Consider the following 24,061-nt stretch of genomic DNA (forward strand, 5'->3'; position numbering starts at 1 on the left):
GACGCAGATGAAGGTGCAAAAGCATTCAGGAAGTAAATTTACTCAAGTACTGTACTTAATACTATACTTAAGTATTCCCATTCACAGTTCTACTCCATTTTGTTCCAACTGTGTGCTTAACTCAGGTACATTCATTTGTCAGCTATAGCAGCCACAGGTCTAACACAGTGAGAAATTCTTTTGTCTCATCAAACTATTAAGGAGGAGTCAGATGATGATTAGTGTTAGATGATGGTGATTGTTTTAACCATGGATGATTGGGTGGGATGATGATGGCTGAATGTATTCAAGGTTTTATGTTACAGCGTGCTTTGATGGACCATTTAAATGAGCTTTTATTGGGTGTCACTGAATTTGCTTTACAAATACATTTTATGATAAGTTTTATGTGTATTATAATGTTTTATGCTAAGGCCTGTGTGGGTACTGTGTTCTACCTGGCTGCAAGACAATATAATAAATTCTAAAATATTATGCTATGTCAAAGATAAAACTATAGAGCTGTTTGTAAATCTGTTAGAATTATACATTTAGCAGCCTACAACATTAAAATGTTGATTATGTTCAGTAATGCATCAGTAATACTAATATATATAAATATAATATAGTATAGAGTAATATAACACACTGAAAGTGGGCAACCTGAATAATGAGTACATTTGAGACTTTTTAAGTACATTTTGCTCACATTACTTCTGTACTTTTACTTGAGTAAAATTGTAAATGCATTAGTTTTACTTTAAAGTCTTTTTACACAGTTGTATTTCTACTTTTACCTGAGTTAAGGATCTGAGAACCTGAAAACCTTTATTACACATCAGTTTTGCTGATAGAACCTCATAATTAAGGTGATACCTGAAACTGTAAATGAGCTATATACAATTTAAAGTCATTAAAAGTAAAAGTACTTGTTATGCAGAATGGCCCCATTCAGAGTCTTATATTATAATATTTCGTATTTGTTCATGTATTATCATGTGATGAGCATGTTATGTTATGTTAGCTGGTTAAGGGGATTTAAAATTTTTTAGATTCTGATCTGTAGTTTAATCTCTGAAAAAGCATCATATTTTATCTGATGTTTTGTGTTTAAGATCTTAATGTGGAAAGTAATAGCTGTCAGATTAATGTAGTGGAGAAAAACTGCCCTCAGAAATTTAGTGGGACAGAAACAATAAAGTATGTCTGATAATAAAAATACTCAAGTAAAGTACAAATATGCTGCCTCAAAATCATAGGTTAATTAGGTTGAGTTAATTACATACAGTTCTCCAGTACATGTATTTTCACCACTGCTTAAACCCATTAAAATATATAATGTTGCTTGTTCGTCACTGTCATATCGGGTGTTGTACTGAGGCAAATTCCAATCCAAAAACGCATTTGAAAATATTTATAAGAATATAACTGTGACAGACTTTAACCCCCCTCAAAGCTCCCGCATAAAACCACACAACAAGCTTATGGGAGGCGCGGCCAAGGAGGACAGGAAAATATGAATTATGATCCGCCCTCTAGACACAGCTCAGGGCAGACCTGACTGACACACAGAGGAATCTCGGGGGAGACTTTTACTTTGAAACTGGGAAGCGTTTTCCCACTCCTGGACACAGACATGCGCTGGAAAAGTGAAGTCAAAGTAGAGTGCTGCGTTGTTAGCGAGAACGAAAACGACTCTCTGTTGTCCAACGATGAGGTGAGTGATGGAAATCAAAGTAGGACGTGTTATTTCCCGTGAACCCAGGCTGAGGTGTGAGTATACCGTGTATATGGCTGGAACGTATCGGAGATTAAATATTAGTCGAAATTGCATCGCCAATTAAATCAGAGTGGGCTCCAGTCTGTCATTAGAGCCGGCCTTCCACACGCTGACAGCTCAGTATTTTCACAATTTGAAGAAATGTCGAAGGAAATTATCCCTCCCTGAATTCTGCAATTAAAACTCAAGTAGTTAATGAGACCTCTTCACCTTTGGTTACCCCGGGTAGACGTTTGTGGCGAACTTAGCCTTTTTAATTGCTGTTATTAAATAAATCAGTCCCCTTTTCCCCTGAGACCTCGCGCTGGCTTTTTGATTGACACGTGAAATTGTTGTGTTGGGGTCTTAACCGCCACAGCACGCGCGCACGCAACGAGCAGTTGCAGCATCACAAATGCAGAACTCGAGAACATAATGCACCATAGGATAAGTAGGTATTAGTTCAAGTGTTGTCTGTTTCTCTAAGTAATGACTATCCCTCTCTTTTAAATGTCATTTTGGGTTAATCGTCGTCGTCGTCGTCGTCGTTGTCATGGTGAAAAGTGAAAGGCATGATATTTATGGGGAAGGACCGGGGGGCATTTAAGGCAGCTGCGGCGAGTCTGACAGGGAGCGACACATCCACTTTCCCGCCATAGCTTCTCGTCATGTGTGAGGACTGCAAAGGAGATGGAGAGCTGCTAGGCAAATGCACTGAGGACAGGAGAGACATTATGGTAGGAGTGAATTGTTGTAGCTAAAAGTTCGTTTAGATCCCGAAAACAGGTTGAGAATTAACCAGACGCCATTTTTGACAGATAAAAGTTCAAATAATTGTGATTGCGGACGGAAAATTTGGCAACTTTTGGGCAAATATCACGAATACTCCTACAACTTATAATTCAAATTAGCTTCTAAAAAGAAGCTTTTATTTTCTCCCTTTTGTTATATGAGTCTTTTTTGGGATAATGGACAAGAAAAATTTACTTCTTTCCAATTTTTTAAAAATATATATTTTAATTACTATCAGTAATAATGGCTGCTAATTCTGCTCTGAGTGGGTCACGTTCACGATATTGACTCTTAGAAAAACCTCAAAGCAAATGAAGCCTGGAAAGTGTAAATCTTAAGCGCCGGACTGAATATGAGGGTAAATGATTTGTTATGAAGTTATTTTTGTCGTTAATCGTTATCGTTGGTGGCAGTGGCAGGTGGACCGAGTATGATCACAATTTTTAAAAGTCCTTTGTTGTACTCTAGGTGTGTGGTGGATGCGTTCCTGTGCGTAATTTTCTAACCGCAGGTCTGATTCCTTCAGGGAGCGCCGGTGGAAGTTTTGGATGAAGAGGCGTCGTCGCTGCAGGCGATGGCATCCGCACCTCTGCTGGGCAGAACAGTGTGTGCGAGCTGCAACGAGGAAATTGTGGATAAATATTTATTAAAGGTAAAAAAAAACAAAAAAACAACAACAACAAAACCCCCCTCTAAGTCTGTTTTTGTGCGGGTGCTGTAATTTTCTGTTTTTCTTGCGAGGATTGTTTTTCATTTAACTTTTTTTTTTTTTTTTTTTTTTGCTCGTTTGGATTTCTGTGGTTACGCTGGCATTCAAACGTGTATATTCAGCAGGCCTGCCTACCCTCTCAAACTGATTGACTGTACATAATTGATCCTTTATCTTTCTCTTTAGGTTAACGACTTGTGCTGGCATGTGCGCTGTCTCTCCTGCAGCGTGTGCCAGACTTCACTTGGCAGCCACACCAGCTGTTACATCAAAGAAAAAGAGGTTTTCTGCAAACTGGATTACTTTAGGTAAGTGAATCGATTTTTATTAGTGCTGATAAAACGAAAATTGAAGCTACTCAAACGAAATTATTGCAGAAAATAAACATATTAAGATATGAATAATTACGTTATATCGGCAATAGAGTAATAATAATAATTGTTGCAGAATTTGACATCAGTGCTTGCTTTTTACTCGTGGACATTTACTTAATTTTAATTGTTTACATTCAGAGATTCATAGATACATTCAGAGCAGATTTTGCCTTCAACAAAAAAAAAATTCTCACCTCATTTCAACACTCCATCATCACATATAAAAGACAAATCGATAAATAAATAGATAGATAGGGAAGAATTTAGTCATTTTCGTTCACTAGGTAGAGATAAGATAGTAAAGGTGGGAGTCTTTATCTTTTTTAACTGATTTAATTTAGCAGAGTCTGTATCTTCCAGTGGTTTAGACTAAAATCTGACTGAAATTCTAAAAAATAAAAAAACAAAGTCCAAATGAAAGATATTGAGTTTTTTTTTTTTAACTGCTTAAGCCTTTAAAATGAAAAAAAAAAAAAAAAAAAAAAGTATAGCAGCGACAGTATATGTGGTCTGAGTCTGATGTGCTCACCATGACCTTCACCTGCAGAAGATACGGCACCTGGTGCGCGTGCTGCGGCAGGAACATCCACTCCACGGACTGGGTTCGCCGGGCGAAGGGGAACGTGTATCACCTGGCCTGCTTCGCCTGCTTCTCCTGCAAGAGGCAGCTGTCCACCGGGGAGGAGTTCGCCCTGGTGGAGGAGAAGGTGCTCTGCAGGGTCCACTATGACTGCATGCTGGACAACCTCAAGCGGGCCGTGGAGAAAGGTGAGCCGGCTCGGCCTGGAACAGACTACATTACAACTCGTTTCACTCATTTCAGAATGATTATATTGTTTTTACTTTAAGTCGACATAGAAGCTACTATAAGTTTTAACAATAACTTACAATATTTCCTTAAGATTTCTTACGTTTTGTCATAAAATATACAATATTTACCTTATTATCTTTTGATCATATTTTTTCACACACAACCTTCACAATCTTGAAACTGAATCAGTGCTTAAAGCCAGTAAAAAGAAGTTAAATATACTGTTCCCTACTTTTCTTTATCAATAATGGATCAATAGGTCAGTGGAAATTATTAATAGGTTTAAACTGAACATGCACAAATAAAACATTTCTCTAATGTCCTGAGAATAGCAATCTATTTAAAATCACTAAGTGAAATTGTTCTGTTTTCTTTTTTTATAGCTTGGTCTAAACACGTTTTTTGGATGCTGGTCTTTTTTAATTCAAAGGTTTAAAATATGTTCTTTATTTCAAAGTAATATATGCTATTTGTTGTGCTTTTAAAATACCAAAATGTTTTAATGTTAGAAATTGCTCTTTATTGCAGGAAACAGTGTTAACATGGAGGGGGCTGTGCCCACTGAGCAGGAGATTAATCAGCCAAAACCCTCAAAGAGAGCTCGGACCAGCTTCACTGCCGACCAGCTGCAGGTTAGTCTCCATCATCACATTCACATCACAATCATCAACAGTCTGATTAAGAGGAAAACAAGTGTTAATATTGGATCACTGGTTAAAATACAGTGTGAATTCTGCTGTCACATATGGTGAGGAGAAAGGAAAAGAGTGTGACTGTGAATAACTAAAACTCATTGACTATAAATACATGTTAAAACAAGGCCTTTGTTATCTCAAACATTCACAGAAACTGCTGTTTATCACAATTTTCTCACAGTGGTCTGGCTTGACATGCAAGGAAAAAAATCTTGAAATGTATGGCCCAAGAAAATTTCCAATTTAAAAACGTTAGGCCTAAAAACGTCGGCCTCTGCCTTTAAAGTGATATTAAAATTACAAATTTGTGTAATATAGGCAAGTTCAGTAAAGTGAGTGAGTGATTGGTTTAGCTTAATTTTCAACATGCATCACTGAGAGCATATTACAGAACCAAACCTTATAATTAAAATACTGACAATATATGTACAGATTCTTTTTATGTGTTGGATCCAGAAATGAAGTAACAATATCCTAATGTGCAAAAATCAGTCCCCAGTTCAAGAACTGAAAGAAACCTGACCTCAGTGTCCCCTGTAGGAGCTGCAGCTCTGCATGATAACTACACTAAAGCATTTCTTTGAATGAAACAGACACTGTGCAGGTGAAATAGACATGATTCGTCAGTAGTGATTTTGAGAGTGACGAACCACAAAACCCTGGTGACTGGTGTTCTGCAGGTGAATCATATATTCCCTCACAGGAACAAAAACTTGTCTGATATTGAACTTATGTCATTTTACCTGTGTGCATGCAGGTGATGCAGGCTCAGTTTGCTCAGGACAACAACCCAGACGCCCAAACACTGCAGAAGCTGGCAGGAGCAGACGGGCCTCAGTCGAAGAGTCATACAGGTCAGTGGAGGGTCGGTGAATGAGGGGGAGACAAAGGATGGAGTATACAGAATATAGTCCTGGCTACTTAGAGAGAGGTGAAGGTTAAATCCTAACCACTGTTGAGGCATATTTGCATAATATGGATCTGCTGGCAATACATGTTAAAAACTAAAGGACAAACATGACTTCTACCATTAAATAAAAGTGTATTTAATGTGCTTTCAAATAATTTGTAAAATTTCAAATAAACTGTGCACTGAATGGAAAGAAAAGAAATACTACAAGCCTATGGTTTATCCTGATTAAAGGCTTTTCCTCCTTTAAGCATATAACTGTCCAACTTAAATGTTTGTATGTGAACTGCCAACTCAGTCTTAGTGCATCATCCATACTAAATAAGCCATATATTCTAACACTGACTTGTAATAATTGATGCATTAACAGCATTTTAATGCCTTAGCTTATTGGGGTTAAGGCCAGTTTTACACACTTAACACACTGCCGCATAGTGAGTGTGAATTCTATTTATTAAGCAGATGATATGTTTTTGTGAGTAAAACATTAATCAACAAACTATGCAATAACTATTGCTAACAAGTAAATGCAAAAGTACCTCAAAATGACCAAGTGTGGTACACCACTGGCAAAGGTGCATATCGTATGTGAGATCCAGGACAACTACAAAGAAATCTTTTTACACCGAGGAGACATTTGTGAAACTAACAAAATATATCTTATATCAAGTTATATTTACAGATGAATTTAATGTATTGGGTGTAATTCAACCAAGAGTAAAAGTAAAAACAGTGTGTGAAAGTAATCAAGCTGTGGATTAGGGTCAGTGTAACTGTGCTAGAGGTTATTTATGTTTCCAGAGATGTGGCAAATTCAGGCTTGTGATTTAAAAAAAAAAAAAAAAAAACCAAACACATCACTGAACTGACATGGAGAGAGAACACTGCATTACAGGCATATCTTTCTAACTAAAAACTACAACAGTGGGTTTACTCACCTGAGGAAAAATTGACCCGCCACCCCCCACTCAGCTGTGCCTCCATGAGAAACTGACAGATAAAGTTTTTTGGGGGAGAGAGAGATAAAGACTTGTACAACTTACAGTCTGTGATAACGATCGCTACTTTGTGAAAGTGTATGTTTCTTCCATGGCATGTTGCTTTTAAAAAGCTGCAAATACAAAAAAGCTGTTTGTCCTGTTAACTCAGGTCTGGTTCCAGAACTGCCGAGCTCGCCACAAGAAGCATGTGAGCCCCAACCACTCCTCCAGCACCCCCATGACCTCACTGCAGACCAGCCGCCTGTCCCAGCCCACCCCTACCCCGGAGGAGCTGCAGTACACAGCCTACGGAGGCCCGGAGGGGTCAATGCTCTCCGCACTTCACTCCTTCATAGACAGTGAGAACCAGACTTTTTATGAATTATTATCAGGGTGATGTTGATTGATTTTTGCAAAATATTACAACCTTGCGTGAACAGACATTGATGAGGTTTACAGCTTACAACAAAAAATGACACATTTTAATGTTAGGTTACTTTTTGATATGAGAGTTGTAGAAAACCCACATATGCCTACATGTGAATTTATCACAGAAGAAATGTTTCACATGTGATATACCCAGGGAAATGAACAACAAAGTGCAGGTTAAATTAATGTTGTCCCATGTGATATTTTTTATTTGACATGTAAATTATCTGAAAAGCAAATATATCACTCATCTACTGGCAGTACAGCTGTTTGAACCAATGCTTGTAAGTTAACGTGTGGATTAGTGTAATGACTCTGGTGCTGTGTGTGTGCCTGCAGTGCACCCCCCTCCATCCATGTTTCAACCGCTGCTGCCAGCCCACGCCATGACCTCCCTGCCTGTGTCTCATGCCTGAGGAGCACACACTCAAACCCACACCCACACAGCAGCCTCAGACTTCACCAGCGATCATCCCTCATTAGCCGCAGTATTCAGAATTCCATGGTAAATATACTTTCACTTTCAGTGAACCACAAAACCCTTCCTTTTCTTAAACCGCAAGTAGTTCATGACATGTTTGTATTGTTTGACAACACTTCATTTACTGTTGAGCATTATTATGGATAAGTATAATTTACAGTCCTAAGTGTACTGTATATTGTTGACATGGAAAGGTTTCAGTGTACCTCATAGGATTGTGACATATGACATTATAGATTTATATTTGTTTGTGTAGTTGGTGACACAGTTTGACCGTGCTACTCTAAGTGAAAGCCACCAGACCCCAAATGTCCTTATGAAGATGAACTTGAAATTGTTTGTATAGCAGTGTTTGAATATTGCAATTTTAATTTATTTATTATTGTATGTGTATCTGTTTTGAAAATAAATGTCTAATTTCACAAACGTGGGAGACGTGTGAATGACTGAAAACAGATATTTTACACAGGAGGTTGGATCCAGTGAGAGCAGTGCAGTGTTTAAACCTCAATGTGCACGTTTAGAGTTCAGAGAGAGAGTAGTGGTATTAAGAAAGTGTATATAGCATGAAAACAATTTATTATTAAAAACAAGTAATAAAGCACATCTATATTATGATGAATATAGACACAGGCAAAAGATTCTGTTACAAAAATACATGCAACTTTTGCTGTATAAATAAAAATATGACAGAGGCATTTATACTGTCAGCACAAATGAGCTGCAATAAATAAAACAGTTTGGAGTACAGCTCATCTTCCTGTTGATCGACAGGTTAGAGCACTGCATCTTCAGAGTTTGACTTTTAAGAGTTTGCAGTTAGAAAACTGACGCCCATTCTAACGAGGAAAGAGGTTTTACTTGTGTGTACTTGTTGACTGTGGTTGACCAAAAGAATCTAATTTCCAGACATGGGAGGGAGGGGGAAGCATATAAAAACACAGTTTTTGCTGCACTTATCAGATCTTAGGCATTCAACCCCCTGGGAATGAAGCTAAACCTGAGCTACATGCACAAAAAAGATACAAAATTCAACAGGGAGAACAGTAAGTCTTTAGTATGTACAAAAAGGAATAACATCATGCCACATGCGTAATATGGAACTACATGCATCGTTTCTCTCCTTTCAGATACACAAGCACAGTTGTTTTGCTTTTATTGAATGGTTAAGGTCGTACATGTTCCAGCGTGTTCATGCTCAAACGGGGGCAGAGGGTGTGTTAAGTCTGCCAGTGCTGTCACTCTGAGACACCATGAGGGCAGGTTCTCAGGTTTGGCAAACACGATATGAAGACTCACAAACATGAGTCACATCTCAAAGATCTAAAGGTTAGTATCATACAGAAAGTGATGCATAAGTCAATTTTTTGGAGGGGGGGGGGGAACAAAAAAGGTTTTATGTCTGGAGAATACAAGTACACAGTGTGTGAATCTGCCAAGAGCTGTGTCATCCATTTATTTCATCAGTTAGCTTAACAACAGCCTGCTAACAACCAAACCGCATGTCTCATTTTGCAAAGAAATTCATCAGGTATATACTGGATTATGGAAAAAGCACAAAAGCATATAAGCTCAAATGCTGATGCCAGATATGAGGTTACTGTTCAAGAAGCAACCAATACAACATAAATATATATGGTGAGTTTTTTTAAACTCATAAATAAAACGAGTTTAGTTGAAATGCTAACAACTCTGTAATGCTATGCAGGACCAGCCCCACACTGGCTCAGTAAGAGGACCCATAAAATTCTAAATATATATATATATATGGGTTGTAAAACGCAAAGGAACAGTCTAATATTCAGGCAGATTTTAGTGTGGCTCAAACATTCAGAGCATAACAATGACCAGTAGAGAAGTGGACTTGAAGTTCAAGAAATTGAGTGCTACTTGGACTTCTCCCCCCTTTCTCCCCCTCTGAGCAACTTTTTGGTTATGTCTTATATGTTTCCAAACTGCAAAAAACAGAACATCCTTCCACTTCACCTTCTATTCTTACCCCAAAAGACAAGGACCTCAACCGCTGGCTGCTGACTGTGCCAATAACAAGTTCCTTAATAACATAAACTATGCAACCACAGGGTGCAATTAGACACTCAATGTGGCAATCCTAAGAAAAAAGCACTTTGTGAAGTGAAGCACTCTGAACTGCCATGCCATTATGTCCTTGACAGTTAAAAATGCAAACAGTGGACACCAAGTGGTAAATGTTTTTCTCAATGTGAGACACTCTGAGGTCAAAAACTGTGATAACAATACACAGATGAACGGACATTAGACCATTTCACAGAAAAAACTTGTCCTCTCAGCAGTGCAACAACAGCACACATAAGGCATGTGGTAATGACTGGCACCACCAAGTGGTGAAAACTGGCAGCTACAAGAGATCAAGAGCAAAAACAGCTGAAGTTTACCACAGTCTCAATAAAGAAAGAAATCACTTGTTCCAGTAGGAACTTGCTGGGCAGTATGACTGTGGCGGTATACAGATTTCAGTGACTGTGTAAAAAGTGTGTTGCTAACTATATTTGGTAAGAAATGCTAAAACTATTTACAAGAATTTTCTGACACTTGGCACACCATCCAACACTTATTTTTAGACCCCTAGAGTTTACTGTAAATACCAAAGAACTACAGAGTCTATAAATTATGAGTGTGCGACTCAGATCATTAGAGCTGCTTATCTACAGTTTGTCCATTATAGTGTACAGGCTAACATACACTTAAATTGCATTTGGCAAAATGCTTTTTGCCACATGGGCTTGTACCATGTTCTGGTAAATGCCCTCCAGTCTTTCTCCTTCCCTCACCTTGCTTCTTGTTTGTTTTTGATGATGTTCCTCTTGTTGAGGATGCACTTCAAGCTTTTGTCCATGTAGAAGGGCCGTTCAGGAGAGCCGTCGTTCACCTCCAGATCCAACACTAGGGAGGCAGCAGTATCAGCAATGTTAAAAAAAAAAAAAAAATCACAGGTGTCAAATGAAAGCCAAAAGCATGGTACTTTGAAAATGCACAGGACAATACTTCAACCATTTATGTTTATTCAAAAAATGATTCACATTTTCATTGGATTTCATTGATAAAAAAAATTCTCCTATACAAAAAGAACACTGAATAACCTCCAGACAGATGCGTGTATTATACTTAGTATTAAAACAGCACTACATCTGAACCATCCAATAAAAAATTTACCAAAAATGGCTTTGACATCCTTTTATAAACTGTATCGCAAAGGTTCCTGGTGTTAGGTCTAAAACCACAGAATAAGAGGAACATTTTTCTTTTTTTTTCACAACTAGGCACATAAACTAGTGGCTGCATTCAGAAGTTTCCTGAAAACTGTCAGGTTCTGTTCAAATTTTAAGCAAAAACCATAAAATGTCTTTTGAAGTCTTGACCTCCCACAAAGTCTCTGTCTGGTTTACAGTACATCTATGAGCGTAATGGAAACTTTGAAATGATTGTGACCTTTTTTTTAAATGATGTAAAAGAAGAGAAACCTGTTTTGCCAAGTGCAGTGTACACACCATTTTTGGATTTGTGTGTTAGTATAAATACAGTGGATTCAAAGCAACCTATAAAACCAATGGTAAACATCAACAGCCAGCAAAATAATCATGCCAGGCAGAAGAAATAAATCACATGGTTCTTTTCCCATATGTGAAAGTGCATACAAAACATGATTTTACACTAGAAGACCAAAGTGCGACAAGAGGGTGCCCCATAAGTCCACCACTTTTTTTTCTTTTTTCTTATTTTTTTTATTTATTTATTTATTTATTTTTAACAGTGATGCCTTATGCCGTAGTCCATCAGTGGCATCTGTACATTTTTAGGTCCTCATATTTGTTTGGGTAAAAATGCTCGTATCATTTTTATCTCAGGCTGTGCATCCGTCCTGCGAGTTGACAAGTACCCTCTCAGTAAGGCAGAGGTCAGCAGAAAAAACAGAAAAGAAAAAAAGAACAAAAAGTGTGGCAGAAAAAAAAGGCAAGTATCTGAGTTGGCTCAAGAAGAGGAAGTGAACAGAGGTCTTTTTATAGTCCCCCCATGCCTTTTCTGTGAGGAACTGAAGTAAAAGCATGTCCTTTCATGTCCAGGTCATCCCTGACCAGGCTGGGATGCATCCAGTTTTGATGTTTAGCCCTACAGTACTCGCTCTCAAACGTCCAACAACCCCCCACCCCCCCCACCCCCACCCCAACACGCATACAGTAGATATGGAGAAGTGAGTGAGAGAGTCAAGTAAAGTTTAGTAAAATGGCCGCACATCGCTCAAGAGGCGGCACATGATTTGGCACCCTCCTCTCCTTTGCGCAGGATCTTGTGCAGGCCAGGAGACATGTAGTAGGGCCTGGAGGAAGAACCATCATTCCTCTCCAGGTCTTCGCCTGAGACCAGGTCCCAATACAGGGGAAGGAAGAGCAGGAATAGAAGATAACGCACAGGGTGACAGCCAGGAAGAGAAAGAAAGCAAAGGCTTAGTAGAGATGAATAAACACAGACATGCAGGAATTTAAGAGTGCAGAAACAGCGAATAAGCAGGAACCAGTTACAGATATGATTTAAAGCCAGTTTTAAAGAGGGAAAGAGTTATATTCAACTGCAGTCAGGCTGCTACTTGACATTTAATCTTCAACCATCATAACTATTCTCACACTGTGTCATGTGAAGTACTGAGAAAGCAGCATACTTACAAAAGCACAGGAACAATGTGTCCACGCACATGGCATAGACGTTAAAAAAGCCATGTGCAATCATGTAAGATCCAAATATCACCGTCTGAAAGAATCAACAGGCTGCAGTCAGTACGCGGTGTATTGTCAGCATCTGTCCTGCATGTCTGTTTTATTTTGTGAAAACAAAAACTTTCATTCCGACAAACCAAAAACATCAGGAGGAATATAAATCACTGAGTCATAAATCCATCAACAACACTAATTAGCTTGTGGAATGCTGAAAAAACTGATCTGGAGTGAGTGCAGTGCTGTTTTCTTTTCACAACTAAGGGAAAAAAAAAAAAAAAAAACTTTGGCGTGCACTTGACCTGAAATGTTAAGACATGAGACACACTGAAGAGAAAACAGCAGTCACTAAAAATATTAGTTTCAGTGGTATCTTCACTGCTTGTTTTCATTTAATTTCATATATTTGTCCACCGAATGCTCCAACTGCATTTTAACCTTTCTATTTAGGTATTTTTTTTTAAAATATGCAATTAGCATAGCAATCTATTTAAAAGGTACAGACAAGCAAGAGACATAAAATGGAGGAGAATCAAAAGAATAATTTTCAACTGTGCCAAGAGGAAGATTTTGAATAAAACTAAGCATCACTGATAATCTGGATAAAAATCCTTTGAGAGCACAGTGAATAGTCCAAGTCAAATACAAACACAATCTGCCTGAGAAACCTGATTCAGTCTCTGTTGTAACATTTTAATTGCTTACCAGAAGTGGCACCCAGTAGTAATTTAGGGATGGTACCTCCTCTTGAATAGCTGGTATTTTATGTGTGAAGAAGAAAAATGCAAGAATACCTGGAAAACATAAAAAATTAATAACAAGCAAAGAAAAAAAAAAGACATGGTCTATAATATTGTCTATAATAATACCAGAAAGAATTAGAATTATTGGGTCATATGAAAGAAAGCAAAAAATCAGCTGACTCATACCAATATAGAATCAATATCATACACAAACTTTTTTGACAAATCAACCATGAAGGTTTTAGTAGATACACAGCACAAATAATTCTTTTTTTTTTTAAGTTTTTAAATCGGGGGTTCCTGAGAGGCTATAATTAGATGAAATGGGGGACTGAAGACCTTATACATACATACATACATACTGGCTCTACTACATTCAGTTTAATAAGTCATACATTAGTGAAACCTAAGGACAAATAGCAAACTACTGTAAGTGGTTGGTAGAGTAATGAATAAACGAACAGTATTTTTTTTGTGCAGGGCTTTGTAAAGGTAACTACCAGCATTAATTTGGATTTATGTTTAAGTCTAGATTGCATAAACCGGACTGAATTTATAGCCTCCTAAAACTGAAGTCAAGTCAGATAACTTACACAACAATAAATTTCAACTTATAATGATGCAAACTGAGTGGAAATGGAGTATGTGCATGGCAAAAATGACTTTCGAGTGAGACGATTTATCATCCTCTTATTATTCAGGAGGATAGCCCGTGCCATCTTCTCTGCAGTTTTTCATCTGTGCCCCTGTTTATGTCACTTCACAGACTGAGGGTGACATGAAACTCACCAACACTTCCTGAAATAAGCAGTTTTCCCAAGAAGAGCAGAAAGTCTGTCACCTTGTCCAGGACAGCAACCCTATAGAGGAGTGAGAAAAGCCAGAGAGGAGGAGAAACACAAACAGCAGAGAAATGGAGACAGGACCATCATATATAGACACAGACTCAAGCAAAATCAATGAAAGTGCATACATCATTTAATACATAAAGGCTAGCAGGGTAATTAAGAAAACTGCTCAAGAACCTCATTTCTTAATTGTTTCACCAACCTGTACACAGTAAATCAATCTTTTGTAATTTCCTTTGCAAAATCTTATTTTTTTTCTCACCTTAACAGACTTATTAATGGCCAAACTAATTTTAACCTTTAAAATGTAAAAAAATAACTTCATGGTACAGCATGTTAAGAAGCATTAAATCATTGGTATTCTGACCCTTTTAAGTCATGTGGAGCAGACACAGAAATATGACAAAAAGTCTTACCGAATAACATTCCTCATCAAGAGGAAAAACGCGTCCTTGGAAGAGGTGCAGAAGTTCTTCCCATATATTGCTATCTGTGAGGGAAGGGAAGGGAAGATAGACAGGGCTTAGTAGAGGATAATAAAGCAGTGGAGTACAACTAATCACTAAACTGTTAACAAATACTTGCACATCAGTCTACACAGCTATTGGCAAAGCAGATGCTCCACAACTCACCATAATGTATGCATTTCTGTTTATAAACTTGATGAAATGTTCCAGGCACCAGAAGCAGCATTTGAGGCAGCAAATCAGGTATCGAGCGCAGGCATTCTGAGAACCTGAGAATATATTGGTCATCAACATTACCACTTGAAATAACCATTGAATCGAGTTGGAGTGGAAAAATCAATGTTTTTAAGAGTCACAGCTAACCTTTGAGTTTGTGATCCAGGTACTCAAGAACAATTCGAACCATCTGCACCACGGCGACAATCAGAGAACCGAAAGCGAGGGAACCTGTGTGATAACTGTGACACCAGATGAAATGGTATAATGTGGATCTGAACATATTACATATTACACAAAAACTACAAAAAAGCCTGTCAACTGGTTAATAGATTCAACTGATGCTTGTGTTGTAAAATTCCTTTTTTGGATTCTGTTATTTATGAGAACATTTTTGTTCATCCCTAACTATTTAGGGTAAAACAAATATTTGTACAGCAGTGACGTGAACAGTAGTGGTCTGTTACTCAGAAACAGTGGACCTCCCAGTATTAAAATAACAGCAAATAAAAAAACATTCAACCACAGGTCTAGTACACTGTCAAAATATAACATCTCTGGTCATGGCGCTCTCTACCGTATGGCTCTGCTGAATGAGGAGTAGAGGGGGCAGGCAGGGATGTCGTTTGGCTTCTTTAGGGCCCAGTAGTAGGAAGCAAAGGCCCCAGCCAGGGTGCACTGGCCCAAGGCGATGGTAAAGTTGACCAGCCAGAGGAACACGAAAAGGTTACACAGGTGGAGGACTAAGATGTAACGGTGGTACACGCTCTCCCCACCATAGAAGGCGAACATGCATTGTGACCCAGGGCACACTTTGGTGATGTTGGTCTGACTGAAGGTCTGAAGGGAAGCAACAGATTAAATCTTTAACTGTTGGCAGACAGTGATGTAATATTAGCTCAAATATTTATGTGGTTAGTTCTTGACAAGTAGCTCTGCTACATCACAGTGTGTCACTTTTCTCCTCTTAGCTCTCCCTGTTTTGCATGTTGATGAATCATTTCTCAATGTATGGCTCTGAGGTAATCCTGCATTTATTAAATACTGTGTGACCACAAAGCATATCAATCCTTTTACGCGCTCACATTACTATGCACAAACCAGGGAGGGCAGGCAGGCTGACAAATAACATGTCAAATAAGCGTTCATAGCTGTCAGCAACTAATGTGAACTCTATTTACATTACAGAACTCGCTGCTTAGGCAATAAAGATGCAGTTACACTTGCTTTGACTACAGTTGAGTGTCATCAAGGAATCTGGCCAAGAAATATTTCACAGAGCAAGAAGTGACAGAAAACTTACACGGTAACAAAAACAAAGAATCAGTGACAGTAGTATTTTTCTGAAAACATAGTAAAATAAGGACAGATGAAGACAAATAAATTATTTCTTCAGTAAAGGACCCTCAGTGTGTAAGAGAGAGTGGGGCTAACCTTTGGATTGCATGTGAGGTTGGCATACATGCATTTATCATCAGTAGGTGTGACCTTATAGACTGCATAACCAGATGATGCTAAGAAGCTGAGGGCAGAGTAGTTAAGGGCAACACAAAGGGAAATTTCCTACACATAATCACAACAATCACTACTTACGAAAGTAAACGACCATTGACACAAATGTCTATGTGGAGTCATTTTCACAGTTCATTGTTTACGAGTAGTAGAATTCTTGCACTTCTCTGGATAAAACAGTTCCCCAGTGAGAAGGATACACGGCTGTAACGGCCCAGTAAGCGATGCAGATGGCCAGGAGGAAAAAGGTGATGATGGGGTAGAAGAGAGTGGACATGATGTAGCTAATGGCCCTAGAAACAGTAAAGATCAAAAATTGTGTGCATTGAAAAAAGTATTAAACACAGTGTTTAAGTTTTAAGGAGTCAGCAAAGCTTTTAGCCAGTCTTACTTGCTTCCCTCCTTCAGTAATGCGACAGCGATGCGCAGCCTCGTCCTCAGAAATACCAGCATAATCACAATGATGACTTCAATCACTGACAGTAGGATCACTACAAAGAAAGTTATATATAATTACTTAAAGACACACAACAAATATGTTTTAACATGTCACTTAAGCATTGAAGCACTTTTACCAAAGTTAATACTACTAAAACAATCAATGCTAAAAAATTAATGGCAAAGCAAGCAACACTGAATGGAAACAACCAACTGACATGTGTTACGTCAAGCTTACACAATAAAATAGACAAGTGTAAGGTAAAGGTATGGTGGTAAATTACAACATACTGAAAACGAGCCACGTCTGGCTGAGCTGAAGGTAAATGCTGAGGTCTGTGTGAAAACCAATATCAGAGATGGTGACATTAGCACCCGACTTCCCACTCAGATCGCTGTACTCCCAGTAGCAGTGCCAGATCCCTGACAGACAGAGAGAGAAAGTATGACAAGTCTAAGACAAATCTAAATCTGCTGCAGTTTTGCCATGACAACAGGTCTGCTCTCCATGAGGTAGGTGAGAAAGTCAAATGTAAAAAAATGTGGGCAACATCTGTGTGCTAAGTACATAATAGCCACTGGCGATGTGGGTAACTGTCTATGGTGCGTACTCACCGTAGCCGACAGCAGCAATGACACCAAAGACAACGAGCCACAGAAGCACACCAGCAGTGTAGCGCAGCAGCAGGATAAAGAGCAGACTGACTGCCATGGTTATCACCAGACCACTGCAACAACACAAACATACACAGACACATACATACCGGAAATTGACCAGTATTTATACACTTATATAATCAATTTAGTAAGATGTTCAGTAAATAGTAATTTATCTAGTGCTATTTGAACTGCCTGTTGTTGTATATTCCACTAGTTGGGGGCTTTGAGCAGGTAGGACATTAAGAAATACTTGCATACAGAAGTCACAGGGGGAAAATTTTCAGCAGTTTCATCATTACTTTGACTGATCGGTCAGAGGATTTCCTCTGCCTACAGAGAAGAACATAATCCACACAGAGACGGGACAACACAAGGACAACATTCTTACATGAGGATCCAGTACCAGGAGTTTGCATAATCCTCAAAGATCTTTATACCAACTTCTTTGGCACTGAGCAGACTGGTGACACTTCTGTGATAGAGTAATAAGGTGAGATGGGAAAAAAGTGGGAAAGAGAAGAGGTGACAACAAAAGGGATTTAATAAAAACAGAGAGGGACGATGGCAGGTTGTGTTACCGCCGCTCAGGGTTTATTAGGGTTATTCAAAAACATTTTGACATTTGATTTATCTCATTGCGAAACAAAGATGAATACAGTTTCAAAATGCTTCTGATAATCTCAGCTCTGTGAGACACTTATGGGGTTATGAACGTCTGGAAAAAACACTTTCATTGAGTCATAAAGCAGCATTAGTGTTGCTGAAGCGCTATTGAGCAGTAGATCTTACAGTATGGTGGAAAATGGTATGACAGCATGTTACTACAGGGGATACAGAGTAGCATCTAGTAGAGAAGCACATAGTGATGGATATGTTAGACCCATTTATTTCTGTTCACAGTCCAGGTAAGTGTGCAAAAGAATGGTGGTGTACGTCTCAAAAGACTCAATCTAGAAATCATGACTTAACCTTTCTCTGGTGGCAAACAAAGACAAATGTTTAGACTTAACAGATCCCACAGGAAATCAAACATATTTCTTGTCAGAGTCTGTTAACAGACCTCTAATGCAGAGATCTCCACATCACTAACTATAAACTTGTGTGGAATAAACAATGTTAATGTGAGGTTCCACTAAGAGGGATGGAATAGTAAAGGTTCAACTTCTCATTTCACTTAAAAAGCTTAATTTGCCTTAACACTAACAGAGCAGAAACTACAAGACTGGTAACAAAGTCAGGACATGACTACAGCAAGATCTGACTGCAGACATACTGCCCTATGACTCAGATAAATCTCTAAAGCACCAACAGAGGACGGATAGAGGACAAGCTAACATTTCTAACACAGCACTCAGAGGAGTGCTGAAAACAACCTTGTGATGAAGAGCTCTAATTTAGCTGCCTAAAGGTCAGTGAAAACCTGACCATGTCCCAGAGTTTGGCTCACATCCAGTACTATTATGCAAACTTGCATTCATATGTAGTTTAAGGTAGTGAATGTAATAACCACCAGGGGGCACTACATTACTCTGCTTTATTTGACAAAGGCAGTGCACAGCTATTCAGAAAGTAAGTATACTGACTTGATATTACCACGTAGATATATGCCACATTAATCTGTCCTAATTCCTCTGCACTGTTGCAGGTGGAGGGTCACAGGAACAGATTCTTCGTGATGAACAGTGCAGGTGGGAGGGTTAGTTTACACAAAGCTACTGGCTACAGCGGAGGCAAAGCTAAAAAGCTGAGATAAATCATTTTTGTGACCTTTCCACTCCTCGTTTCATGGGGGTTACTTGGCTACAAAAAGAAAAGCATTAAAGCATGTTACATTTTCCAGGTAACCCAGAGCAAACAAAAGCTGATCACAGCAAATGCAGAATCATGTATATTTATAATATCAGCTCACTGGTTTAAATACATGATTTTTCTGCTTCATCAAACCATTGCCATCTCAGCCCATTAACATGTTGACAGCACTGGTTTACAAAGCAGCAGTTATGAGCTTGTAGGTAGCCCTGAAGTTCTACTTTTGAACTTGTAGGTTAGCTGCATTTACCATGCAATAAACATGCAAATGACTTTGAATGTGGTTGGACACATTCCTGGGCATCAGCGACATGCCCACTTCTCCTACCCTGTATTATCTGTCCACTCTTTGGGTGCAGAGTTGGCAGCCCTATTGACAGTATAACAGTTTTAAAACACTTTATTTTGAAGGCTAAATGATCATGTACATCTTTTTACCACAGCAAGCAATTCTCAAAACTGAGGGAGACTTTTCTACTTGTATAACTTAACTAGTTCAACAACAAGGATAGACACTCATGTTGAAGGAAACCAGTACTTACTTGGCAGCATCTTTGAGGTCACTGACACTTCTCATGTTGTTGTTACCAGTCTCTGAAGAATGTCTGATTGGCTACAGTTAAAATTCCATGTCTTGTAATAAAGTCAGGGAAGCACCGCTGAAGGACTGAAAGACATTTTAGAAAGGTTTTTGTCTTTAGTGGCTTGCCAAACAAATTAAATTACTGTGTTTACAGTGTTTCAGAGTCACTTACAAGGTCTGCTTGGCACAATCATAGATGGACAGTCTTCATCTCGTATGACTTCTACAGGTGACTGAAAGGGACATAAAAGAGATGATTTCAAACAACTTTATCACTGACCATTCATTCACCACTGTATTTACATTCAGTTACTAACTATTGCCATTCAATAGTTCAATTGTTTACAACAATACTAATGGTTCCTATTTCAGAATAATAACAGTCTTAATTAAGTAAAATTAAATTTTCAGAGATTATAGCTTTTGTGTTATTAATATCACAGGGCTAAGAAGTCAGATGTGACTGAGTGAGACTGAATAATGTCTGATGTAACACTGTCACACTTGAGATGATGTGGGAAGGGAAATCGATGATTCAGTTCAAACAGTATGACTGAGCTGTTAGGTGCTCCCACACACCACCTCACTTTCTGATCTTTACACACCATCATGCTAACGTCACCATCCCTGAACTGCTGCCAGCCAACAGAACAGGGCAGTGATGTGCATCACTGGCTGCAAACTCACGTCCGCCTGTCTCTCGAAGCACATTCAAATGAGCTCTTCATTATTAAGACTGTACAGATAAAGCTGATGAAATCTGGGAATGGATTACTTTTAGTTTAAAAGCTATACTAGGATGATTTTCTTATGAAGTTATATTTAATCAAAAACAGTTTTTACTACAGAATTAAAGGGTCTAAACACTGTCCCTCTAAAATTCTGGGGACAAGTCTGCATGTGTACAGTATCTGCCTGATGGAACTTGGAAGCAAGGTACCTGGCAAACCACGGCAGACCAGTAACTACCGTCTCTCACCTTACTGCCAATCTCGAAGCCCAGCTTGCAGAATTGCTTGTAATATTCCCAGTTTTTGGTATTCCACGCATCCAGGAGAGTGGCAAATCTGTCAGGGCACTTGGAGACACAGAGCTGGAAGAGGCAACATATCCTCTTAATGAGAAAGCCCATCAATCTTGCATAATCAAGCGTGGAAGAGAAGTTGGAGGAAAAGCATTATAAAATGTGCTGCTAGAAAGGGCTTCATTCAGTCTCTTACCTGGGTTGTAGGGCACTGGAGGTTAATTAAAACTGCAGGATTGGCACATTTCAACATGTTGAAGTAGAATAATATGGCTTTGTTTCTGTGGAGACAAATGATGAAGACAAGGAGAGGAGTCAGATTAGACAGATTCAGAACAGTTGAGGAATCAGCCCATTACTCTGCAATGTTTTATCAGCAAGCATTTAAACACGCACAGACACAAACACGCACAAACACACACACAATGTACTGTGCAGCAAAGCTTGCCATAATTAATCACAAATCATCTCCATGTATTGTGGTCAAAGCCTTTTGTGAGTGGGAAGATAACAATGGAAAGCTAAGAGACAAATTGAGGAACATAATTACTTCACTGTAGAATAATTTAGGAAGCAGTTATTTTTCCACTTACGCATTGGGGGTGTTCTTCTGGCCACAGAATTGCCCGTGGCTGTCGGTTGGATAGACGACCTTCCTGGGGTCGCCATGGATCCAGGCTGAAAACATACCACAGCATTTTTTTTGTTTGAACTGCATGGATTTTAACATGTGAAGCCATACTACAAACATGCTACCATATTCTACCAACTGAAGTACACATGGCTACTGTTAAACTCATTACCCTCCTTTTCAGACTCAATAAGCATCGCATTATTATCAAGTAGCATACTGAGAATAGCTGGGCCAAAGAGGGTCCTGTTAAAATCAATAGGACACCTGAATTCTATGAGCGAATCAGGCCAAAGTCATGTGTCTCTTTCTGAGTCCTAACCAAGGACAAAAAAATAACCAACACAATTAACAAGACAGAGAAGGGAAATTTACTTGGAGGATTGCATGAATGCATATTAATTGAGAAGAAACATCTGCACACAAAAAACAAACAAAAAAATCAATCCAGTTTAATTTGTTCTGTTCTGTTTCTCAAGATAGGAGTAGCGGTAACCCTGAAATTTAATTTACTAAGCAATTCTTGTGTTTCATTTGTTTGCCCAACCTAAACAACACAGTGTTAAGGCCTTTCACCTTGCCAGTCAATGAAGGATTGTGCTCAACGTGAGGCAGCACAACAAAGGCATTGTGCGAGTCTTTGACACAACAAGGATGATGAAACAGAAAAAATTATGCAGAAAGAACACCAAGTTCTTCAGCTGATCGCAGACATGTCAGTGTCTATTTGAAGTCACATCCTATTGTCATGGCTCTTGCTCTTTTTAAATTATTGGAAAACAGTAAGTCCTTCCCTTGCCCAGATTGAGATGTGACTCCCATGACAACAAGCTGGCAGGGGCAGCATTTTGGTGACAGCACTGGGACCTCATTTTCCCTTAATTTGTGATGTATGCCATACATGTGTGTGAAAGTGGGAGAAAAGATGTGCAGTCAGGTGTGCTGGATATGAATCATGTTACAGAAAATAGGCAGAGTGAAAAGTGATAGAAAGAAATAAAAGCATAAAAGCAGAAATACAGACAGGAAAAAATTAAAGGGAATAAGAAAAAAAATGAAGAGAATAAGGTGGCAAGGAAGAAAAGGAGGAGGAAGAGGAAGAAAGGAAGTAGAGGAGAGCTGATGGGGAGATTCACAGGACTGTACGGCCTCAGGCAGTTTGAGACGAAGTGGATTCTGACACAACTGAATAAACTAACTAAACAGCTTCAAGAAAACTTGAATGAAATGAGAGCCAGAAGGAATCACTGGTCAGCCTGTCAAAGACCCAACTGGGACACACACACAACTAGAATGAGCCACACCAGCTGCATGTTGCGGTGAGACTCCCACTTAAAAATAAAATAATAGCCCATTCTCTGCGGGAGCTGCATTTCTCAACTCCTCCACACTTTTAACAATCAGCCATTTTGTTGAATACCCCACAATGAAATTATGTCAAGTCAAACAAACAAAAACAAAAAAGACCAGCTTGTATTCTCTTCAAGTGTTAATGCATTCTGTGGAGAGGAGCAGGTCCATTTTGTTTATGGTAAACAAATATGTTATCAAATAATTGTCAGATAAAAACTCATATGCAGAGCGCACTTTCCATTCATTAGACTAGAGATTTTTGAATTGTACAACCAGGTGGAACAGGATAAGTGAGCAATTCACACTTCCAGACCAGAACATATCATCACAGTTGTGCGTGTCCATATTTGTATATGTGGTTATGAAACTTTGTGTGATTAACAGCAATGTGTCAAACTCACCCACGGTGCCCAGAGCGATGTAGCCAAGGATGACAATGACGAAGATAACACAGCAAAACACATCAGTGCAGCTCCTGAGAAAGAAAAATGCGTGAGGACAAACAAGAGACCTGTGAGCCCAGATTACAAGAGAAAAATTAAGTTGTTTAATATGGTGAGTTGTTGATTTGTTGCCACAAATGTGTTTTGTGAGGTCACAATAACCTTGACCTTTGACCATCAAAATCTAATCAGTACATCCTTGAGTTCAAATTTAAGTTTGCACCAAATGCGAAGAAATTCCCTTCAAGTGTTCCTGAGATATCACATTCTGACTGACAGATTGATGGATGGACAACCCGAAAACATCATGCCTCGGACCATGGCTGTCACAGGTCTGGCGGTTTACAAATACTGTGTGTGTAATTGTGTGTTTAACTGTTTCGTGGTCGGTAATCATGGCATAGCTGCTGTATGGCAAGTAAGTCTTGGATCTATATCTGGGTGCAGAACTAGCTACCAGGCATGACAAGGTGTCATCTGTATCCTGCTTTTTCAGAGAAACTGTAGGTAGAGCTCTACTGACTTTCTAATGAGACTCTGAATCCCCTCAGAATTAACCGTCCCACAGGCATAGAGACAGCTTTTTGAACATGGCCCCTCTCTCTCCACAGTCGCCTCAGTCTGCTAGTTTAAAGCAGCGTCTCAGAGTCTCTCTCGCTCTCTGAGTCTT

General features: G+C 38.9%; 2 protein-coding genes across 2 annotated transcripts in view; one reads left to right on the plus strand and one right to left on the minus strand.

Moving 5' to 3' along the window:
• The first annotated feature begins 1,535 nt into the window (after positions 1–1,535).
• On the plus strand, positions 1,536–8,004 carry LOC108877365 (LIM/homeobox protein Lhx8). Its single transcript, XM_018667379.2, is given in 9 exon segments — positions 1,536–1,696; positions 3,057–3,182; positions 3,426–3,547; positions 4,161–4,381; positions 4,953–5,056; positions 5,877–5,939; positions 5,941–5,973; positions 7,179–7,368; positions 7,778–8,004. Coding segments are annotated over 9 exon segments (1,017 nt in total). The 5' UTR covers positions 1,536–1,615; the 3' UTR covers positions 7,855–8,004.
• Positions 8,005–10,939: 2,935 nt separating this feature from the next.
• Positions 10,940–24,061, minus strand: part of slc44a5b (solute carrier family 44 member 5b) — a 28,828-nt gene continuing 15,706 nt past the window's right edge. The window contains 21 exon segments of the mRNA XM_018667375.2: positions 10,940–12,310; positions 12,617–12,701; positions 13,370–13,458; positions 14,197–14,267; positions 14,672–14,745; positions 14,888–14,991; positions 15,086–15,180; positions 15,516–15,778; positions 16,373–16,460; positions 16,651–16,743; positions 16,842–16,941; positions 17,180–17,311; positions 17,504–17,616; positions 17,937–18,020; positions 19,900–19,946; positions 19,948–20,024; positions 20,113–20,173; positions 20,920–21,033; positions 21,161–21,245; positions 21,558–21,642; positions 23,350–23,423. Coding sequence (XP_018522891.1) covers positions 12,195–12,310; positions 12,617–12,701; positions 13,370–13,458; positions 14,197–14,267; positions 14,672–14,745; positions 14,888–14,991; positions 15,086–15,180; positions 15,516–15,778; positions 16,373–16,460; positions 16,651–16,743; positions 16,842–16,941; positions 17,180–17,311; positions 17,504–17,616; positions 17,937–18,020; positions 19,900–19,946; positions 19,948–20,024; positions 20,113–20,173; positions 20,920–21,033; positions 21,161–21,245; positions 21,558–21,642; positions 23,350–23,423 — 2,050 coding nt within the window. The 3' untranslated portion in view covers positions 10,940–12,194.

Source organism: Lates calcarifer, linkage group LG17 (genome assembly GCF_001640805.2).
Source record: "Lates calcarifer isolate ASB-BC8 linkage group LG17, TLL_Latcal_v3, whole genome shotgun sequence".
NCBI lineage: Eukaryota > Metazoa > Chordata > Actinopteri > Centropomidae > Lates > Lates calcarifer.